The sequence below is a fragment of the Schistocerca gregaria genome, chromosome 10 (genome assembly GCF_023897955.1).
Source record: "Schistocerca gregaria isolate iqSchGreg1 chromosome 10, iqSchGreg1.2, whole genome shotgun sequence".
In the NCBI taxonomy this organism is placed as follows: Eukaryota; Metazoa; Arthropoda; class Insecta; order Orthoptera; family Acrididae; genus Schistocerca; species Schistocerca gregaria.
The window spans coordinates 206,683,354-206,708,012 of NC_064929.1; the positions used below are offsets into that span (position 1 = coordinate 206,683,354).

The 24,659-nt window shown below is 43.7% G+C and overlaps 1 protein-coding gene across 1 annotated transcript in view; it reads left to right on the top strand.

Annotated features, from left to right (window-relative positions):
- Nucleotides 1-24,659, top strand: part of LOC126293182 (reelin domain-containing protein 1) — a 109,670-nt gene that overhangs the window by 30,560 nt on the left and 54,451 nt on the right. The window contains exons 2-3 of the mRNA XM_049986283.1: nt 3,095-3,333; nt 16,167-16,392. Coding sequence (XP_049842240.1) covers nt 3,111-3,333; nt 16,167-16,392 — 449 coding nt within the window. The 5' untranslated portion in view covers nt 3,095-3,110. The remainder of the gene's footprint in view (nt 1-3,094; nt 3,334-16,166; nt 16,393-24,659) is intronic.

Genomic DNA, 24,659 nt, shown 5'->3' on the forward strand with positions numbered 1-24,659 from the left:
TTAGTGACTCACTATGTAGATTACGAACAATAGAGAGCCTATAATACTTCCTTGGGGAACGCCAGATATGACTTTTGTTTTACTCGATGTTTTTCGGTTAGTTACTGCTATCTGTAACCATTCTGACAGGTAATCTCCAATCCAGCAGCACGATTGAGACAACACTTCATAGGCACAAGAAGCCGCGCGGGATTAGCCGAGCCGCCTGGGGCGCTGCAGTCATGGACTGTGCGGCTGGTCCCCGCTGAGGTTCGAGTCCTCCCTCGGGCATGGCTGTGTGTGTTTGTCGTTAGGATAATTTAGGTTAAGTAGCGTGTAAGCTTAGGGACTGATGACCTTAGCAGTCAAGTCCCATAAGATTCCACACACATTTTTTTCGCACAAGAAGTCTCTTACTAGGAACGGTATCAAAAGCCTTCCGAAAATCTAGAAATATGGAACCCATTTGAAATTCCCAGTCGATAGCGCTCATTGCCTCGTGCGAATAAAGAGATAGTTGTGTTTCACAAGGACGATAATTTCTGAATGGGTACTCACTATGTATTGGCAGACCGTTCCAGCAAAAACATATTGATGTGGTTCGCTTTGTGCTGTGTTCACCTCTTTTCCTTCCCCCAAACTGACTGGTGCATGTATATTGTCCCGCTTATATATCTTTATAGACCCATTCAGCAGACTGTCTTGGTGTTTGTGGCAGAGATGCATCATTCTTCGTGTAAAAAGTGCCTTGCATTTTGTTCGGCCGTCAGTTTTGTTTTTTTTGTTTTCATGTCATCAGTCTTCTGGTGGTTTGATGCGGCCTCCCACGAATTCTTCCTCTTTGTCAATTCTTTTTTTCTCAGAGTTGCCATTGCAACCTCTAAACTCAATTCTTTGCTGGATGTATTCCAATCTCTGTCTTCCTATACAGTTGTCACACTCTACAGCTCCCTCTAGTACCATGGAAATCATCCCCTGATCTCTTAACGCATATCCCTTCTTCCTGTCAGTGTTTTCCATATATTCCTTTTCTCGCAAATACTACGGGGAGCCTCAACATTCCTTACGTTATCAGACCACTTTATTTTCGATATTCCCCCGTATACCACAAATCAACTGCATACATTCCCTTCCGTTCCGGTTTTTCCACTATCCATGTGTCACTACTATACAATGCTCTGTTCCAAATGTACATTCTCAGAAATTTTTACCTCAAATTAAAGCCTATGTTTGATACTAGCGTATTTATCTTGGTCAGGGATGCCCTTTTTGCCAGTGCTAGCCTGCTTTTGATGTCCTCCATTGTTATTTTGCTGCCTAAGTTGTAGAATTCCATAACTTCATGTGCTTCGTGATCATTAGTTCTGATGTTAACTTCGTAGCTATTCTTATTTCTGCTATTTCTCATTACTTTCGTCTTTCTTCGATTTACTCTTAGTCCATATTATGTACTCGTTAGACTGTTCATTCCATTCAGTACATCACGTAATTCTTGTTCACTTTCACTCAGGATAACAATGTCGTCAGCGAATCATAACAATGATATCCTTTCACTTTGAATTTTAATTCCACTCCTGAATCTTTTATTTCCATCATTCCTTCTTCGATGCACAGATTCAACAATAGGGCGAAAGACTACATCCCTGCACTTCGTTCTCGGTCATCCATTCTTATTGTTCGCCCTTGGTTCTTGTAAAAATTTTATATTACATTTCTTTCCCTACAGCTTACCGCAACTGTTCTCGGAATTTTTAACATCTTGCACCATTCTACATTGTCCACACTTTCTACAGGTCGTGTCTCGATTTCTCTTCAGTCAAGCTTCTGTTATCAACTGCAACGTTAGAACTGCGTCACTGGTGCCCTTTACCTTTACTAAGGCCAAACTGATCGTCATCTAACACATACGAAATTTTCTTTTCCACTCTTCTGTATATTATTGTTGGCAGGAACTTGGATGCATGAACCGTTAAGCTGACTGTACGATGATTCTTGCATTTGTCGGCCCTTGCTGCCTTCGGAATTGTGTGCATGAGGTTTTTCCGAAAGTGAGACTCATACAAACTACACACCATTGTGAACAGTCTTTTTTTTTGCCACTTACACCAATTGTTTAAGGGGGGGGGGGGGGTGGGTGGGACGTGAAACGGGCCGACTTGGAGCAGGAGAGGCACCACAGGACATTTTAATTTACACTGTCTATACTTTTACAAGTAAATTCATAAAACTTTGTTAGCATGACCAGGAAGGATTCAGGATTCACACTCATAGCAGAGGAACTTCAACAACATAAAAAAACAATTTTTTTACATGTGTAATTTCATAATTTTTTCCCTTGGTATTAACTGCATTTGTTGCTGTAGGTACACTTTTCTTCATAAGTAAGAGAGATTCTTCGATGAATTTTGCACAGCATACAAACCATACTTACAGGTGTATGAAACTCAAGAATTTCGCAAATCTGTTAAAAACTGTGGTAAAATTTGAGATAATTAACTATAAAATTTGAGTTTTCTCTAAGCACGAAGTTTAAAACGTAACAGCCCATTCGGTTTTCCATAGATTAAATAGATTCTAGAGTTTCAGACACCTGTAAGTGTGGATTGCATACTGTGTTAAATTCATCGAACAGTCTCTCTTACTTATGAAGAAAAGTGTACCTATAGCAACAAATGTAGCCAATAGTAAATGGATAAATTATGAAATTTCACATGTAAAAAAAATTATTTTGTTATGTTTTTGAACTTTCAATGCTATGAGTGTGAATCCTAAATCCTTCATGGTCATGCTGACAAAGTTTTATGAATTTATTTGTAAAAGTATAGGCAGTGTAAATTAAAATGTCCTGTGGTGCCTCTTCTTCTCAAAGTCGGCCAATTTGATGTCCTACCCCCCCCCCCCCCCCCCCCCATAAGAAATTCCGATGGAATGTTATCTATCCCTTCTCCTTATTTTGAGCCTATGTCGTCCTAATGTGTTTTAAATTCTTATTCTAATACGGGATCCGCTATCTCTTCTCTGTCAACTAATTGTTTCTTCTTCTATCGCTTCATCAGACAAATCTTGCTACTCTGTTAGCGGCCGGTAAGATGAGCTTCCTGGTTGTGTGACGCAGGTTTCCGGCGGCTGACATGCGGCGAGCGACGGCGGCGGCTGTGCTGGTGGCCATGGCGGCGTTGATGACGCGGCCGTGGACGGCGCGCGCCTTCCCAGACGGCGCTCCCGTGGACGCGTGTGTGAAGCCACGCCCCAACCAGCCATACCACGGACAAGCTCGGCCCGGGGACCCGCGAGACAACCCCTTCTCCATCGTCGCCTCGGACGATCGCTACGGCCCTGGATCCAAGATAACCGGTGAGCGGCGGCACGCACTAATGTCTGTCTACATCTACATCTACATCTACATCCATACTCCGCAAGCCACCTGACGGTGTGTGGCCGAGGGTACCCTGAATACCTCTATCGGTACTCCCTTCTATTCCAGTCTCGTATTGTTCGTGGAAAGAAGGATTGTCGGTATGCTTCCCTGTGGGCTCTAATCTCTCTGATATTATCCTCAGGGTCTCTTCGCGAGATATACGTAGGAGGGAGCAATATACCGCTTGACTCTTCGGTGAAGGTATGTTCTCGAAACTTTAACAAAAGCCCGTACCTAGCTACTGATCGTCTCTCCTGCAGAGTCTTCCACTGGAGTTTATCTATCATGTCCGTAACACTTTCGCCATTACTAAATGATCCTGTAACGAAGCGCGCTGCTCTCCGTTGGATCTTCTCTATCTCTTCTATCAACCCTACCTGGTACGGATCCCACACTGGTGAGCAGTATTCAAACAGTGGGCGAACAAGCGTACTGTAACCTCCTTCCTTTGGGTTTTCGGGTTGATTTTCCTTAGGACTCTTCCAATGAATCTCGGTCTGGCATCTTCTTTACCGACGATCAACTTTATATGATTATTCCATTTTAAATCACTCCTAATTCCGGAATTAACTGCTTCCAGTTGCTGACCTGCTATATTGTAGCTAAATGATAACGGATCTTTCTTTCTATGTTTTCGCAGCACATTACACTTGTCTACATTGAGATTCAATTGTCATTCCCTGCACCATGCGTCAATTCGCTGCAGATCCTCCTGCATTTCAGTACAGTTTTCCATTCTTACAACCTCTCGTTATACTACAGAATCATCCACCAAAAGTCTCAGTGTACTTCCGATGTCATCCAGAAGGTCATTTATGTATACTGTGAATAGCAACGGTCCCACGACACCCCTGCGGCACACCTGAAATAACTCTTACTTCGGAAGACTTCCCTCCATTGAGAATGACATGCTGCGTTCTGTTATCTAGGAACTCTTCAATCCGATCACACAGTTGGTCTGATATTCCATATGCTCTTACTTTGTTCATTAAACAACTGTGGGGAACTGTATCCAACGCCTTGTGGAAGTCAAGTAACACGGCATCTGCCTGGGAACCCGTGTCTATGGCCCTCTTACGTCTCGTGGACGAATAGCGCGAGCACTACAAATCCCGCCGTCGGAACAGCTGTAGGGTGCAGTTAGGGCCCGTGCAGAATAACTTGGCCAGTAGAGACACTGACAGCCCGGCACGCTTGGGGAGAGAGGTAGTGGTGGGGGTTGCGGCCAGGCGCTGCAGTGGGAACGTCTAGCGCTGGAGGGGACGTGCCATTCTAAACTGGAAACTACGCTCACATTATCGGTTAATATCAACTGGAGACTTGCATGGTGATCATTAAAAAATATCTACTGCCACCTCTGCTTTGTTTGGTTGTGGTCTTCAGTCCAGAGACTGGTTTGATGCAGCTCTCCATGCTCCTCTGTCCTGTGCAAGCTTCTTCATCTCTGTTTGCAGTAGGGTTTTGGAGCATATACTGTATTCAAACATTATGAATCTCGAAGCGAACGATCTATTGATACGTAATCAGCAAGGTTTCACAAACCATCGTTCTTGTGCAACGCAGCTGCCTCTTTATTCGCACGAAGTAATGGCTGCTATCGACAGGGGATCTCAAGTTGATTCCGCATTTCTAGATTTACGGAAAGCTTTTTACACCGTTCCTCACAAGCGATCTCTAATCAAGCCTATGGGGTATCGTCTCAGTTGTGCGACTGGATTCGTGATTTCCTGTCAGGAAGGTCGCAGTTCGTAGTAATAGACGGCAAATTATAGAGTAAAACTGAAGTCCTGGGACCTCTTCTGTTCCTGATCTATATAAATGACATGGGTGACAATCTGAGCAGTTCTCTTAGGTTGTTCGCAGATGATGCTGTAATTTACCGTCTAGTAAGGTCATCCGAAGACCAGCATCAGTTGCGAAGCGATTTAGAAAATATTGCTCTATGGTGTGGCAGGTGGCAGTTGACGCTAAACAACGAAAAGTGTGAGGTAGTTCGAAAAGAAATCCGTTGGAATTCGATTACTCGATAAATAGTACAATTCTCAAGGCTGTCAATTCAACTAATTACCTGAGTGTTAAAAATACGAACAGCTTCAGTTGGAAAGACCACATAGATAATATTGTGGGGAAGGCGAGCCAAAGGTTGCGTTTCATTGCCAGGACACTTAGAAGGTGCAACAAGTCCACTAAAGAGACAGCTTATACTACACTCGTTCGTCCTCTGTTAGAATACTGCTGCGTGATGTGGGATCCTTACCAGGTGGGATTGACGGAGGACATCGAAAGGGTGCAAAAAAAGGGCAGCTCGAAATAGGGGAGAGAGTGTGGCAGGTATGATAAGCGAGTTAGAATGGAAGTCATTAAAGCAAAGACGTTTTTCGTCGCGGCGAGATATATTTACTAAATTTCAGTCGCCAACTTTGTCTTCCGAACGCGAAAATATTTTGTTGAACCCGACCTACATAGGTAGCAATGTTCATCAAAATAAAATAAGAGAAATCAGAGCTCAAACAGAAAGGTTTATGTGTTCGTTTTTCCCGCGCGCTGTTCGGGAGTGGAATGGTAGAGAGATTGCAGGATTGTGGTTCGATGAACCCTCTGCCAAGCACTTAAACGTGAATTGCAGAGTAGTCATGTAGATGTGGATCTCCCAGTACCTACTGCAACAAACATCCTTCTGAATCTGTTTCGTGTAATCATCTCTTGGTCTCCCTCTACAATTTTTACCTACCACGCTGACCTCCAATACTAAATTGGTGATCCCTTGATGCCTCAGAACATGTCCTACCAACCGATCCCTTCTTGTGGTCAAGTTGTGCCACAAATTTCTCTTCTCTCAATTTCTGTTCAATACCCCCTCATTAGTTACGTAATCTGCCCATCTAATCTTCCGCATTGTCTTGATTACAAATTTTTTTATTCATATGACCGGTTTCGGTTCGTTCAGAACCATCTTCAGATCTGTAACGATAATGATACTAATTTACTATAGCACAGAAGCAAATCTTTTTCATCCTATCTAATCAACATCAAATGTACCAGCACGTACCTGATATTTCAGTTACAGGAGTAGCCCGTCCAAATCCAGCAACTTTCACATGCTGCGTCACATAAAACTGGTTGGCAGAATGCAGGTCATTTATATTAATTAGAACTTATTACCGACAGGGGGAGTCTGGTACATTTGTAACATTTGCACATACTGTATTCAGTAGATTTGTTTTTATTAACTTTTATCTCCGAAAATACTTAATTAAAATATATAGATATCAAGGTTAAAATCTGTACTTATCAAAATTAAAAAAATAGTAATATTATCACTTTTATACGATCTAAAAAGCATAGGGCGATTTGTATACACTCCTGGAAATGGAAAAAAGAACACATTGACACCGGTGTGTCAGACCCACCATACTTGCTCCGGACACTGCGAGAGGGCTGTACAAGCAATGATCACACGCACGGCACAGCGGACACACCAGGAACCGCGGTGTTGGCCGTCGAATGGCGCTAGCTGCGCAGAATTTGTGCACCGCCGCCGTCAGTGTCAGCCAGTTTGCCGTGGCATACGGAGCTCCATCGCAGTCTTTAACACTGGTAGCATGCCGCGACAGCGTGGACGTGAACCGTATGTGCAGTTGACGGACTTTGAGCGAGGGCGTATAGTGGGCATGCGGGAGGCCGGGTGGACGTACCGCCGAATTGCTCAACACGTGGGGCGTGAGGTCTCCACAGTACATCGATGTTGTCGCCAGTGGTCGGCGGAAGGTGCACGTGCCCGTCGACCTGGGACCGGACCGCAGCGACGCACGGATGCACGCCAAGACCGTAGGATCCTACGCAGTGCCGTAGGGGACCGCACCGCCACTTCCCAGCAAATTAGGGACACTGTTGCTCCTGGGGTATCGGCGAGAACCATTCGCAACCGTCTCCATGAAGCTGGGCTACGGTCCCACACACCGTTAGGCCGTCTTCCACTCACGCCCCAACATCGTGCAGCCCGCCTCCAGTGGTGTCGCGACAGGCGTGAATGGAGAGACGAATGGAGACGTGTCGTCTTCAGCGATGAGAGTCGCTTCTGCCTTGGTGCCAATGATGGTCGTATGCGTGTTTGGCGCCGTGCAGGTGAGCGCCACAATCAGGACTGCATACGACCGAGGCACACAGGGCCAACATCATGGTGTGGGGAGCGATCTCCTACACTGGCCGTACACCTCTGGTGATCGTCGAGGGGACACTGAATAGTGCACGGTACATCCAAACCGTCATCGAACCCATCGTTCTACCATTCCTAGACCGGCAAGGGAACTTGCTGTTCCAACAGGACAATGCACGTCCGCATGTATCCCGTGCCACCCAACGTGCTCTAGAAGGTGTAAGGCAATTACCGTGGCCTGCAAGATCTCCGGATCTGTCCCCCATTGAGCATGTTTGGGACTGGATGAAGCGTCGCCTCACGCGGTCTGCACGTCCAGCACGACGTTGGTCCAACTGAGGCGCCAGGTGGAAATGGCATGGCAAGCCGTTCCATAGAACTACATCCAGCATCTCTACGATCGTCTCCATGGGAGAATAGCAGCCTGCATTGCCTCGAAAGGTGGATATACACTGTACTAGTGCCGACATTGTGCATGCTCTGTTGGCTGTGTCTATGTGCCTGTGGTTCTGTCAGTGTGATCATGTGATGTATCTGACCCCAGGAATGTGTCAATAACGTTTCCCCTTCCTGGGACAATGAATTCACGGTGTTCTTATTTCGATTTCCAGGAGTGTAATTCTCTCTACGTGTGCTATTATTTGTCAAAATCTCATTTTTATATCTCAACCGTTTATGAAATATGAGAAATGTTGTGGATATTTCGTTCTTATCGTTGGCACAGGACGATCGGAAATGAGTGTACTACGTGAGATCAGTTTTCTCGTGCCTGGTGATAGATACGAGGGTCGTTCAATAAGTAATCCCCCATTTATTTCTCAAAACATATCTATCGTTAAAAAGTCCGCCTCCGTAGCGTAGCGGTATCATTATCGCCTACCACGCAGGGGGCCCGGGTTCGATTTCCGGCAGGAGACTAGGTATTGTGTCTTTCATCATCATTGACTCGCAAGTCGCCGAAGGGGCGTCAACTATATGGGACTTGCGAAACGGTGGCCGAACTCCGCCGAATGGGGCCTCCCGGCCAACAATGCAATACGATCACTTCCATTTCTTTACCGTTAAGAGTCAGAATTTGGTGACTATATACATCAACATGTCTTGTCCGTGTGCTGTTTTTCCACGTCTCCATCACGTTCTAAGGCCGTACGCCAACGTCATGGAAGAGCGTGTATTCCCTGCCGATAAAAGCTCTTGTCTTGTAGACGTAGCCGTGTTTCCACTGCATGACTGACAATCTCGTCATCTTCAAAGTGTGTTCTCCGTAGAGAATCTTTAAGCAGCCCAAAGAGATGGTCGGCACGAATAATGGCATCCGTACGATTCAGCACGTCTGGAGCAGTGGCTGTGGCAGGACGTCCCGAGCGTGGCTGATCGTGGAGCTCTGTTTCTGCATTTCCTGAGGCTGTAACTTTCATTACCCATCGCCCAACCGTAGTCCTGTCAACTGCAGCATCGCCATACACTGAACACAAACTTTTATGGACACAAAGTTTCTTTTTCCGCATACAAGAATTCAATAACAGCACGCTGCTTGTAACGTGAGTCGTATGTAGACGCCATTTTGACGCTGTACTACGGCTCTGCCATCTGCCGGAACAGTTCGACACTTCACCGGCGCACAGAACTAACATCAGATGTGAAGCACCAACAAGGACGTTTGTCTATATATATTAACGGCTTTTTAAATAAAGAAATGTGGGGCATAATTTATTGAACGAAGTATGAAGAAAAATTGAATACATTAGCTACATCTACATCTATATGGACAGTCTGCAAATCACATTTAAGTGCCTGGCAAAGGGTTCGTCGAACCACCTTCACAATTCTCCATTATTCCAATCTCGTACAGTGCGCGGAAAGAATGAACACTTATATCTTTCCGTAACAGCTCTGATTTCCCTTATTTTATCTTGGTGATCGCTCCTCCCTATGTGTTCCCCAGGGAAGCGTCCTGGTACCTCTACTGTTCCTGATCTATATAAATGACCTGGGTGACAATCTGAGCAGTTCTCTTAGACTGTTCGCAGATGATGCTGTAATTTACCGTCTAGTAAGGTCATCCGAAGACCAGTATCAGTTGCAAAGCGATTTAGAAAAGATTGCTGTATGGTGTGTCAGGTGGCAGTTGACGCTAAATAACGAAAAGTGTGAGATGATCCACATGAGTTCCAAAAGAAATCCGTTGGAATTCAATTACTCGATAAATAGTACAATTCTCAAGGCTGTCAATTCAACTAAGTTCCTGGGTGTTAAAATTACGAACAACTTCAGTTGGAAGGACCACATAGATAATATTGTCGGGAAGGCGAGCCAAAGGTTGCGTTTCATTGGCAGGACACTTAGAAAATGCAACAAGTCCACTAAAGAGACAGCTTATACTACACTCGTTCGTCCTCTGTTAGAACATTGCTGCGCGGTGTGGGATCCTTACCAGGTGGGATTGACGGAGGACATCGAAAGGGTGCAAAAAAGGGCAGCTCGTTTTGTATTATCACGTTATAGGGGAGAGAGTGTGGCAGATATGATACACGAGTTGGGATGGAAGTCATTACAGCATAGACGTTTTTCGTCGCGGCGAGACCTTTTTACAAAATTTCAGTCACCTACTTTCTCTTCCGAATGCGAAAATATTTTGTTGAGCCCAACCTACATAGGTAGGAATGATCATCAAAATAAAATAAGAGAAATCAGAGCTCGAACAGAAAGGTTTAGGTGTTCGTTTTTCCCGCTCGCTGTTCGGGAGTGGAATAGTAGAGAGATAGTATGATTGTGGTTCGATGAACCCTCTGCCAAGCACTTAAATGTGAATTGCAGAGTAGTCATGTAGATGTAGATGTAGGTCGGTGTCAACAAAATAGTTTCGTATTCGGAGGAGAAAGTTGGTGATTGGAATTTCGTGAGAAGATTTCGTCGCAACGAAAAGCGCCTTTTCTTTTAATGATGTCCAACCCAAATCCTGTATCATTTCTGTGACACTCTCTCCCATATTTCGCGATAATACAAAACTTGCTGCCTTTCTTTGAACTTTTTCGATGTACTCCGTCAGTCCCACACCTCTAAAAGAGAACTGAAAAGCGTAGTGTAGGCAGTCTCCTTAGTAGGTCTGTTACATTTTCTAAGTGTCCTGCCAATAAAACGCAGTCTTTGGTTAGCCTTCCCCACAATATTTTCTATGTGCTCGTTCCAATTGAAGTTATTCGTAATATCTAGGTATTTTGTTGAATTTGAGGCTTTTAGATTAGACTGATTTATCGTGTAACCGAAGTTTAACGAGTTCCTTTTAGCACTCGTGTGGATGACCTCACACTTTTCGTTATCTAGGATCAACTGCCACTTTTCGCATCATTCAGATATCTTTTCTCAATCGTTTTGCAGTTTGTTTTGATCTTCTGATGACTTTATTAGGCGATAAACGACAGCGTCATTTGCAAACAAAATTTCATATGCAGCAGCATATTATGTAACATGCACCAAACCCAAAATCATAGCGAACCTTATTTTTCATTGCAAACTTTTTAGAATTTCGCGCAGTGTCTCACTTACATGCAAATATAACAATAACTATGACCATCAACGAAATGACGGATACACCATCATGAAGATCACACATAAAGCTATAAGTGACGCAAAAATGAAATTTTTTTCCGGATAGTTTCCGTGAAATCGATTGAGGAAGACTGCAGAGCTTGCGCCTCGATTCTGTAATCGCCGACCGGCCGAAAGGTGGCGAACAATGTGGAGTTACCCTTCCAAAGAAACAAATGAACGCGCCCAGCGCTTTGGACGAAAATTGGCCGCTGAGCACCAGCCAACTTACCCTGTGGAGACTGTTCAGCTGAGTAGAGGGCAAAAGATGAGTATCAACAAAAGTAAAAAGAGAGTGATGGGATATAGCCGAATCAAATTAGAGGGAGCTAGGAAATTACATTAGGGAATGAAACACGAAAAGCAGTAGATCAGTTCTGATATTTGAGCAACAAAATAATTCTTGATGGCGCATGCTGAGAGGACATGAAATGCACACTGGCTATTGCTGGAAACACCGTTTCTGAATGAGAAATTTCTTACGTCGAATATAAATATAAGTGACGGTGTATGTGTGGAGTGTAGCCTTGTGTTGAACTTAAACATGGCTGGTAAATAGTTTGGAAACTTTTGACATGTGGTGGCAAAGGTCCTGAGTTCGAGTCTCGGTCCGGCACACAGTTTCAATCTGCCAGGAAGTTTCATATCAGATCACACTCGGCTGCAGAGTGAAAATCTCATTCTGGAAACATCCCCCAGACTGTGGCTAAGCCGTGTCTCTGCAATATCCTTCCTTTCAGGAGAGCTAGTTCTGCAAGGTTGGCAGGAGAGCTTCTGTAAAGTTAGGAAGGTAGGAGACGATGTTCTGGCTGAAGTAAAGCTTAGAGGACGGGGCGTGAGTCGTGCTTGGGTAGCTCAGTTGGTAGAGCACTTGCCCGCGAAAGGCAAAGGCCCGGAGTTCGAGTCTCGGTCCGGCACACAGTTTTAATCTGCTAGGAAGTATCATTTTCGTCTTGTTTTGATGCGTACAATCGTCATCTGAAATATTGAATAGTTTCTTCTTCAACAGCCTGTATAGTTGGCTGGGTGGCAGAGTCGGCTTCACGCAGAATAACAGACGATTTGACAATGAGGTTTGCTTTTTGCAGGGGGCTTTGTTGTGTAGGCAAGGGATGTGACTCCAGACGATTGGCTAGATGTCCTGATAGTCACTGTTTATTTGGAAGTGTGGTACAATCGCCGCTCCTGTTCCTTACTTATATAAATATGCCCTCTGGTATTATGGGTAACTCTGAAATATTTCTGTTTGCTGTTGATACTAGCTTGGTAGTAAAGGATGCTGTGTGCAACATTGACTCGGTTTCAAGTAGTGCAGTACATGATCTCAGTTCATGGGTTGTAGAAAATAAACTGACGTTAAATCATAGTAAGACTCAGTTTTTACAGTTTCTAACACACAATTCAACAAAACCTGACGTTTTAATCTCACAGAACGGGCATATTAGTGAAACTGAACAGTTCAAATTTCTAGGTGTTCAGATAGATAGTAAGCTGTCGTGGAAAGCCCACGTTCAGGATCTTGTTCAAAGACTTAATACTGCCATTTTTACTATTCGAGCGGTATCAAAAGTGAGTGATACTTCGACACGTAAATTAGTCTACTTTGCTTCTTTTCATTCACTTATGTCGTATGGTATTATGTTTTGGGGTAACTCTTCCCATTCTAGACGGATATTTTTGGCTCAGAAATGGGCGGTTCGGGCAATAAGTGGTGTGAGTTCACGAACCTCTCGTCGACCTCTGTTCATGAGTCTGGGTATATTGACATTGGCCTCTCAATACGTACATTCCCTATTGTCGTTTCTTGTTACCAATGTTAGTTTATTCCCAAAAATAAGCAGCTTTCACTCGGTCAATACTCGGCAGAAATCAAACCTCCATTTGGATCGGACTTCCTAAACTCTTGTGCAAAAAGGTGTGAAGTATACTGCTGCATCCATTTTCGATAAGCTGCCACTCGAATTCAAAAATCTTAGCAGTAATCCACGAGCTTTCAAATCGAAAATGAAGAGTTTCCTCAGGGGTCACTCCATCTATTCTGTCGAGGAGTTCCTCGAAAAATTAAGCTGATTCTTATTGTATTGCTGCCGATAGCGTTTACTTAAACTTATGGACTGACTTTTTCTTCAGGTTCATGAGCATATATTTTTATTTGTTTATTACTTTTATGTTGTAAGTTCATGTACTGACACGTTCCATGACTTTGCTGATTTGCTCCTCAATTTGGTCCTAAGGAATTTGACGTGTAAATAAAGTAAATAAATAATAAAACTTACCGAGTGAGGTGGCACAGCGATTAGCACGCTCGCCTCGCATTCGAGAGGACGACTGTTCAAACCCGCGTACGGCCACTCTGATTTAGGTTTTCCATGTGGCTTCAGGCAATTTCCAGAATTGTTCCTTTGAAACGGCACGGCTGATTTCCTTCCCCATCCTTCCCTAATCCGGTGGGACCGATGACCTCGCTGATCGGTCCTCTGCCTCGAATCAACCAACCGACCAAACAACAGCGGTGTCGTGGGGTTTCCTACCGTCGGGTTCGCTACCGTGGGGTTTCCTACCGTCGGGTTTGCTACCGTGGGGTTTTCTACGAGCAGTGGCGCGCTAAACCCGTCAGAGGCCCGGGCCCGCAAAAGAAATGGAGGCTCCCCTTGCTTTCCCCTCCCACCCCCTTCGCCATACAGGAGTTCTCAGCGAGTTTCAAACACAAACGGAAGGAAGTCCGACATTGCTTATCATCTTCATTTTGTGTCGAGATAATTTACAAGGTATAATGTTACTTTGCGTATCACTGAAAGTGACTGCTCTAGTAATCTCGTTGCTGTTATTTAATAGCTATATTGCCCCTTATACGACAGAAATCATTAGATGGTTTCTGTTGTTCGAATCTATTGTTTATGTTTCGCAAATAAGTCGCCATAGAGGGAGCGGGGCCTATAAAAATAAATTCCTGTTTCCCAAACCAAGAGGAAGGTCACTGTCTACATAAAACTTCGTTCAGTGCATGGTGGAGGCTACTTTACTGACGGATTTCAACAAAAACCACAGTGTTGCTCCTGTCTTGATGAATTTTTGTACATTTGATCTTCAAAACAAGGGGAACCTCACCGCCTACGTGAAATTTCATACGGTGTATGGTGGATGGAGGGTACCTTAGAACAGGATTACACACCGTTTGACTGATCAGCTTGGGAGATGGCTCATGTAAGTATGTTTTCGTGGTGAAGGCATTTATAAAAGCCAACGTATGATGGATGGCGGAGGGTTGGCCTACCTTCAAATAAATTCGGCATCGTTTCTTCAGTCAGGATGAAAGTTGGCAGATATACGTCTTTTTTAGAAACGGTGACAACTCCTGCACTGAGGGTGAGCGAGTGGGTTAGACAAGCAGTGGGGGAGGCTCAGTTTGCAAACACCTCGTTAGGGAACGGGTGGCTCGAGACTGCTTCGCTACCTGCTGCAGCCTGTAAGGTGTCAGGCAAATCCAACACCTTCCATGAAAACCCTGACATGATAAGCAAATCCAGTAGTATGTCACATAGCTCCGAATAAATCGTGACATTAAATTAACCAAAGTAATACGAGTAACGAGTGAGCAAATGGAATACCACAGACTAACACAAGAATGCCTAAATGCATGTCATACCTTCCCACCATGAGACAGACGCAGCTCCGAGGGGAGAAACGAGAACAGGAGCCGAGAGCAGAACCGTGTTAAGCTAGAAGGCCCTACGATAAGGGACGGACTGGGCACCCACGTCGCCAGCTAACCACTAGGACAACGCCAGCTGCAAGTTTTAGCGTGAGACTTTTTCGCGTCTCTGTTACGCTGCAAACTTTAAAAACATTCCCCCACCACGAAAAGTATAAAGTTTCTCATTGGATAGACAGAATCTTTGTAGGCGGAGCTTAAGGTTAACATCGAGACCCTGATTGGTCAGATGAAAACACAGCCAGATAGTTTTTTTAAAACCAACTTCGGTAAATGGTAGTAAGGAGAAGTTAGTAGAAGTTAGTTCCGAGACCACGAGCTGGATGGCTGCTGCGCCGGCCGCTGCCTCCCTGAAGCTGCCTAACCAACGACAAGGTAACGAACAGACGTGATGCCGCATAACAGCGCATAAAGCTTCACTCAGAACTGCAGAAGTCTCATCTGTTACACTCCCTTTTTGCGTAATACTAGTGTCGATCGTAAATTAAAGCTCATGGTGTTCACATTTGCCACTTGAAGTAAAAATCTGAAACGCGATGATTTTTCTGTTATATAGTTATTGAGAAGCCACATCAGCCACTGTAATTTACGACAAGTTAGAAAAGTAATTAAAGATAACTGAGAGTCACTGTAGACCATTTTGATAGTTTTCTCTTTTGTGAAACTTAATTTAAACCTAGATTATAGATGTGATATGGCATAGGTCATCCTTCGATCCATTGTAGAACTTGGAAACCAATTCAGGGAATATTCGTTCTCATTTTTGTTGAAAGCAATTGGTTTTTACCATCCTGTATTAAACCACTTCCTTTTATGAATAGTGCAATTTATAAACAATGTTTTGTGAGTAGAATAAAATATCCAGTGGTAAACTTAACTGCTTTTTCGACGTTATTTTACCAACTAACTAAAAATAGGAAAGCCTTGAACCCCTTCCACTAAATTTAGTTAGTATTAAAATTCTTTTACAGGGAGTGCAGTGGAGCTGACGCTGAAATCATTAAGTATTTGGTTATATCATCGCTAGTCTCACTGAACTCTTCTGAATTCTACATGTCATGTGTGGTTTGGCGTCTCCTTACCAGCAACAGGTCCCAGGTTCAAACTAGTCAATTCCCTAAAAAAACAAGCCGAGAGAGTCGTTGCGTGAAAGAGGTAGGGAGACACGATATTGAACAAAGAGACACCACCCAGAATGTTAGAACCCTTGTAGGAAACCGCACGGTAGGAAACCCCACGTAGCCACAACAGCTGGCTTCTGCCGCGGACACAGGTGAGGCTCGTGGTGAGAGGGCCTTTCGTTTGGTCGGCAGTGACCATCGAGGGCGGCCGCGGCGAGCCCTTCCGGGGCTTCTTCGTGCAGGCGCGCGACGCGGCCACGGGGGCGTGGCTGGGCACGTGGGAGGAGAACCCGCCTTACACCAACGGGCTGCCCGAGTGCGCTGCCATCACGCACGGAGACAACCGGGACAAGGCGCGGGTCACGCTCACATGGCAGGCGCCGAGGGACGCAGGCGACGGCGGCCAGGTCTACTTCACGTGAGTACCCACACCACCGGCTCTCTCAGGCACATATACCGGGTGATCGGAAAGTCAGTATAAATTTGCTTCACGTGAGTACCCACACCACTGGCTCTCACAGGCACATACACCAGGTGATCAGAAAGTCAGTATAAATTTGCTTCACGTGAGTACCCAAACCACCGGCTCTCACAGGCACATATACCGGGTGATCAGAACGTCAGTATAAGTTTGCTTCACGTGAGTACCCACACCACCGGCTCTCACAGGCACATATACCGGGTGATCAGAAAGTCAGTATAAATTTGCTTCACGTGAGTACCCACACCAACGGCTCTCACAGGCACATATACTGGGTGATCAGAAAGTCAGTATAAATTTGCTTCACGTGAGTACCCACACCACCGGCTCTCACAGGCACATATAGCGGGTGATCAGAAAGTCAGTATAAATTTGCTTCACATGAGTACCCACACCACCGGCTCTCACAGGCACATATAGCGGGTGATCAGAAAGTCAGTATAAATTTGCTTCACGTGAGTACCCACACCAACTGCTCTCACAGGCACATATACCGGGTGATCAGAAAGTCAGTATAAATTTGCTTCACGTGAGTACCCACACCACCGGCTCTCACAGGCACATATAGCGGGTGATCAGAAAGTCAGTATAAATTTGCTTCACGTGAGTACCCACACCAACTGCTCTCACAGGCACATATACCGGGTGATCAGAAAGTCAGTATAAATTTGCTTCACGTGAGTACCCACACCACCGGCTCTCACCGGCACATATACTGAGTGATCAGAAAGTCAGTATAAATTTGCTTCACGTGAGTACCCACACCACCGGCTCTCACAGGCACATATACCGGGTGATCGGAAAGTCAGTATAAATTTGCTTCATGTGAGTACCCACGCCGCCGGCTCTCACAGGCACATATACCGGGTGATTAGAAAGTCAGTATAAATTTGCTTCACGTGAGTACCCACACCACCGGCTCTCACAGGCACATATACCAGGTGATCAGAAAGTCAGTATAAATTTGCTTCACGTGAGTACCCACACCACCGGCTCTCACAGGCACATGTACCGGGTGATCGGAAAGTCAGTATAAATTTGCTTCACGTGAGTACCCACACCACCGGCTCTCACAGGCACATATACCGGGTGATCAGAAAGTCAATATAAATTTGCTTCACGTGAGTACCCACACAACTGGCTCTCACACGCACATATACCGGGTGATCGGAAAGTCAGTATAAATTTGCTTCATGTGAGTACCCACACCACCGGCTCTCACAGGCACATATACCGGGTGATCAGAAAGTCAGTATAAATTTGCTTCACGTGAGTACCCACACCACCGGCTCTCACAGGCACATATAGCGGGTGATCAGAAAGTCAGTATAAATTCGCTTCACGTGAGTACCCACACGACCGGCTCTCACAGGCACATATACCGGGTGATCAGAAAGTCAGTATAAATTTGCTTCACGTGAGTACCCACACCACCGGCTCTCACAGGCACATATACCGGGTGATCAGAAAGTCAGTATAAATTTGCTTCACGTGAGTACCCACACCACCGGCTCTCACAGGCACATATACCGGGTGATCAGAAAGTCAGTATAAATTTGCTTCACGTGAGTACCCACACCACCGGCTCTCACAGGCACATATACCGGGTGATCAGAAAGTCAGTATAAATTTGCTTCACGTGAGTACCCACACCACCGGCTCTCACAGGCACATATACCGGGTGATCAGAAAGTCAGTATAAATTTGCTTCACGTGAGTACCCACACCACCGGCTCTCACAGGCACATATACCGGGTGATCAGAAAGTCAGTATAAATTTGCTTCACGTGAGTACCCACACCACCGGCTCTCACAGGCACATATACCGGGTGATCAGAAAGTCAGTATAAATTTGCTTCACGTGAATACCCACACCACCGGCTCTCACAGGCACATATACCGGGTGATCAAAAGTCAGTATAAATTTGGAAACTGAATAAATCACGGAATAATGTAGATACAGAGGTACAAATTGACACACATGCTTGGAACGACATGGGGTTTCATTAGAACAGAAAAAAAATTACAGACGCTCAAAAATTCCCGACAGATAGCGCTTCATCTGATCAGAATAGCAATAATTAGCATAACAAAGTTAGACAAAGCACAGATGATGTTCTTTACAGGAAATGCTCAATATGTCCACCATCGTTCCTCAACAATAGCTGTAGTCGCGGAATAATGTTGTGAACGGCACTGTAAAGCATGTCCGGAGTTATGGTGAGGCATTGGCGTCGGATGTTGCCTTTCAGCATCCCTGGAGATGTCGGGCGATCACGATACGCTTGCGACTTCAGGTCAACCCGAAGCCAATAATGGCACGGACTGAGGTCTGGGGACCTGAGAGGCCGAGCATGACGAAAGTGGCGGCTGAGCACAAGACCGTCACCAAACGACGCGAGCAAGAGGTCTTTCACGCGTCTAGCAATACAGGGTGGAGCGCCATCCTGCATAACCATCGTACGTTCCAGCAAGTGTTTATCAGCCAGGCTGGGGATGATGCGATTCTGTAACATGTCGGTGTACCTCTCACCCGTCATGGTAGGAGACACTGACGTTTTGCTGTCCAGCTGCGTCTGTCGCACATGTTGTGAACTTTGTTTTTATTTTTGGTTCTAATAAAACCCCATGTCACTCCAAGCATGTGTGTCAATTTTTACCTCTCTATCCACAGTATTCGGTGCTTTATTAAGTTTTCAATTTTACACTGACTTTTTGATCACCCGGTTGTCTCCACACTAGGACCATTGACATTTTAAAAAATATCGCGAATCCGATACATCGATATAAAAAGATATCACTATTGGTCCTCGATATGTCAGAACTATTGATATATGAACGAAAAAATATCGACGTACTGGCCTATAAAAGTATCGGCTGCACATTTTAGATATACTGCTGGTTTTAAAACTGCCTGTTTAAGTGTGGATTTATTATTAGATATTCTGTATATCAACAAGCTACACTGAAGAGCCTCTCGCGTCCGTCGGCCGTAGTAATTTAATATATTATTTATTGGTAACGTTAATTGTTGCCGACTTACATGGTGGGCCTTAAGGAAACTGATATTTCGTTTAATTCTGATTTACAACTAAATGCTTTTGTGAAGTTCTCCTTTTTAAACAATTTAATCTTCAGTATAAATTATTTTTACGTTAGTGAACGTTAGACTCACTGAATCTTAAAGCATGAGCATATATGTTGAACAATGGAACAAACTTTTCATATTAATTTCCTCGGCTAGTCAGGTCACTTTAAAGCAAAAAATCTTTAGTTATTAATTACAATTGCGGCCCACACACGCGCGAGAGTATTTTTTGTCTTACCTCCGTTAACCATTGCATTGTAGTCGGAGTCCTGGCCCTGGCTCTCGGCTATGGTACTGAAAATATGAATCTTAAAGCTGCGTATTTTCTGCAGCGTCGGGCGGCTGTGGAGAAAAATGTATATTATGTTAATAGCGGGCGAGTTTTTCGCTTCTGCTAAATTTTATAAGTTAATCTCGCCACGTAATGGCGTCGTTGGCTGTATCGGCCGCTGCGATTGTGGCACTGTAAATTACTCGAATGCAGGTTAATTCGAGGAAGGAGGACATGAAATCGGGATTACCTCTTATAAATTAAAAGTGCACAATAATATTAAATAAATATATTAGCTGCTTAATTAGTACAAATATGCTTACATTTGGCAGCACTCGCAAGATGCCCGTCTGTACACAACCAAGACAAGAGAAGAAGTGGAGACGACTAAAAAGTTAACAAAAGAGCGTATCTTTAGATCATTGTTTATATTTCTTTGCCCTCGAAACTTACACAGAGAAATTATTATAATATGGTTACACGAGAAAAATGCATATTATTCAATTATAAATACAGTTTTTTAAGTCTTTCCTTATTATTTCGCTGGGGACGCTGTAAGCCAAAGAAACTGGTACACCTGCCAATTATCGTGTAGCGCCCCGCTCCCCCCCCCCCCCCCCCCTCCCCCAAGAGCACGCTGAGTTGACGCAACACGACGTGTCATGGGCTCGACTAATGTCTGAAGTAGTTCTGCAGGGAATCGGCACCATGAATCCTGCAAGGCTGTCCATAAATCCATAAGGATACGATGGGCTCTTCTGAACAGCACGCTGCAAACCATCCCAGATATGCTCAAAAGTGTTCATGTAGTGGCCAGTGCAAGTGTTTGAAGTCAGAAGAGTGTTCCTGTAGCAATTCTAGACGTGTGGGTTGTCGCATTGTCCTGCTGGAATTGCCCGAATCTGTCGGAATGCACAATGAACATGAATGGATGCAGGTAATTGGACAGGATGTTTACGTACGTGTCACCTGTCTAGACGTATCAGGGGTCCCATATCACTCCAACTGCACACGCCCCACACCATTACAGAGCCTCTACCAGCTTGAACAGTCCCCTGCTGACATGCAGGGACCATGCATTCATGGGGTTGTCTGCATATCCAACATGTCCATCCGCTCGATACGATTTAAAACGACACTTGTCCGACCAGGCAACATGTTTCCAGTCATGAACAGTCCAATGTCGGTGTTGACGGGCCCAGACGAGGAGCACGCTCTTGGGCCGTGTAGTCATCAAGGGTATACGAGAGGATCTTAGGCTCCCAAAGCCGTAATCGATGATGTTGAATGGTTCGTACGCTGACACCTGTTGATGGCCCCCTTAATTTAACCAATGTCATCGCAGTACTGTATGAAATCCCCATACTCTTCATTCAGTTCCATTGAAAACTATTCCACCTGAGAGTGGACTACTACATGTGAATTCAGAAATTTTACTGTTCATACCACCAATTTCTTCACATGCTACACGCTTGCAAATTTAGAACAAAATGTTTCTTGATGCACAGGACAATGAATCCTGTCAGTCGATCATTGCAATTTTTTTTGCTCTTTGAGTCTCACCTGATTATAAAATACTTTCTCCACGGTCTTGTAATATCAGTTCTTTGCATATCTGCAGTATTGGTGACCTACCTGACTGCATAATAGTTACTGAAAATTTTCAACCCTCTCTTCTGTTATTCCCCTCGTTTTTGAAGGGCTTGATACATCGCTCTGCTGCCTCTTTTTGTGCGAACAGCTGCTGCAGCTGTGAAACTCCTATCATACCACGAACAAACAGAGAGGGATAAAAATGCTGCCCCGCAAGCCTGTCTTTGCTCTGCACGCCGTGTCCGAGCTGCAGTTAACCTTGTGAATGGCTGGATGGATGCATCAGACGGTAACAAAAGTTCTGCAGTGACCAAAGACTCAACTCTAGTCTGTCTGATCTATGCCAACTTGACAGCACAGGACCTATCAAAAGGAATCATCCGATTTGCCACGTTTACATTTCTGAAACTAATGAACATGTACAGTGAATTTTGTTTTTTGATGTTCGGGAAACTCAAAAAGTTGTTTTCATACATTTTCATAGGTGTTGAACATGCCCCCTTTAGGTGCAGTGCATATGTGAATGTGGTATTCAAATTGTTCCCACACTGCAGTGAGCATGTCTTGAGCGGAGAAGTGAGGCAACTGTCCCCTAATTGAAGCAGCTGATCGCCGCCATTTGCAGGGATGAATCCTAGTACTGGGATTGTGATTTGACGTATATGAGACGCAACAAGAGCAAACTGAAGCACAAATTAAACACATGTTTCTTTTAAAAAAATACTGAGTATTCGAGTCTATTTTAAAAGTATACTTAAATGAATGAAGTTTCCTAATTCCCGAAATCCGTCTGCATAGAGACGCGAAACTTAAGAATGTAGGGCTTTTCACTGACAAGGTGGAGCGAGTTTACATCGATCTATTTGCATTAGATAATTACATAAAACTTTTGAAGTAGCAGACACTATGATTATTATTTAATTTACATAATTTTCCTGTCAGGTCCTGTTTGCATTTGCCGACTACTGTGTACATTTTGCTCGCTTACTTTTGTTTAGCACAGTATAGTCTACACCCGATTTTTGGTATGATTAATTGTAATAACCCATATGACTTTAAATACCGTAGGAATTTCATTCGCACCATTAGTTTTTAACACTGATAGCACCTCTGAAAGTGGTAGAGTTTTCAACATTTGATCGAATATTTGACCATTTACGAAGTATAGTCGCCACCTGACAACACATGTTAAGTAACTAAACGCAATTATTCGACCTACCTCTGATTCATACTTAATACATATTTGATTAAAAATCTAAATACCTATCATGTACCTACTTATTCATTCAGTTCAAGTTATTACATTAACCCTGTTAGTATTTTTAGTAATTTATATGCAAATACAATATAAGTACTTGACATACAACAAAGTATCTTTGTTTGTAATCTAACACTGCAACTTTTTCCCTATGTAACTTGCAATTTTTGTAGCAGAAAGTTTATTAGATACAGTATAGGGTGTAAATATAGTGATCAAGTTAGGTTATAGAACAATCTGCTCTCACCTACATTTAGCACTTGCATTAAATGGCTTTGCAAACACTATACCTTTTTCAAATGATTTTAAAAATCCAAATACTGTCGGTATAGCATCGTCCTTCAGTTGACGTCTATTTACATAATTTTCCATGTAACAATTCTCTTCAAAATGAAGAGAGCACAGCAAATGATTTGCTGTCGGTTGGAAGTTCTCTCTCCGAGAAGCAACAATACATTTCCGATTTACAAAATAATTTGTAAAGGGAAACCTAAACCAAAGCAAACGCTCATGATGTATTATTCTCCATGAAAATACTATATACAAGTAACAGAAAGTAACAAACAACCAGAAATGACTGACCTGTGAAATGTACCATTGTTTCGGTCTTCGTCTTTGCTTCCATTCTTACTGTTACAATTAAAAGCAGCACACGAACGAACCATGTTTACGCACTGTTTCCCTGCAAATGGCGGCTTCTATCACGTTCAATGTGGGGACGCGACACTAGCGCCAATGCGCGGACTAGTTTTTATTTAGTTAAGTCTGTGGTCTTGAGTTACAGCTGCTGTTATGCGATGTCTCAGTTCATTCATTGTTGTTGGTAATGGAGGCGCATAAGCAGAGTCTTTTATCACATTGACTGCCATGGTATAGCTGGGGTACCGACCCCTTGGGGCCATTTACTTTTTTTCAATATCCTGCTTTAGTTTGCTCCATGTAAACTTGCTAAGTCCAAATAAAGTGAAAAACATGGCATTTTAGTACCTTTTTAAAACCGTTGTGTGAGTTACATATGATTCACACGGCCCCAGAGTAATGGTACCAGGTGTGTCATTTGCTATGTCACCAATAATTTTAGGTTTGTACTCCGGTCAGTTTTTCATTCCACAGCATTGTGTACAGTTCCATTATTGCTTTCCTGCATTGTTGCTACAGTCTCTATTCAGTGTTGTTTGCTCTGTAGTAAAGTGATATTGTGGTAGAAGAAAATGTCTCGTAGAAGTTATGAAATTGAACAAAGGCATGTACAGCAGCTTTTAGATTAAGTTATGGGCATAAGTGATGGAGATTCTGTGCCTGTATTTGGTGATAGCTCAGACGAATTTTTACCAGAGGAGACCAGAAGCGAAACCGGAAGTTCTGATGATGAAATCACATCAGTGGAGGTAGGAGGAAGAGTTTTATATACACATTCAGTCAAAGAACCAGACTTGACAGCTGTAAAAACCAGGCAACAAAGCACCTCTGACCGTGTAAGTGCCATAACTACTGCAGTTGGTTCAGGTCCAACTGAAGTAAGTAAAATACCTGAAAATTCTGAAGATGAAGATGCCACACTTAGAACGAATTATAATGGGATTGTCTGGGTGCCAGTTACATATAAAAATATATATTCGTTTACACAAATGCAATGCCTTTTACACTAGTACAGACACATTGAATTTTTGTGTTGATATTGAGAAATTAATTATAAAGTATATATATAGAATTGTATAGGTAAAACAGTATATTATTTAATTGCATTTAGCATCATGAGAATTATAGTAAGATATAAATTTGCTACTTTATCTGCATATAGGTGTACTAATATTATTTGCTTTGGAGGCTAGAAAGTAATTTTTGGAAATTTTTCAGGAAAGGGGTGTTAGCTAACTCTGTATGTTCGTTAAGGATATAGTCTGGGGTGCTGTTTTTGTGTGTGTGCTGTCCTAACACCATCAACATTTGCCTTCAAACAACAGCCACGGTCTCCATCATGCCATCACATGACA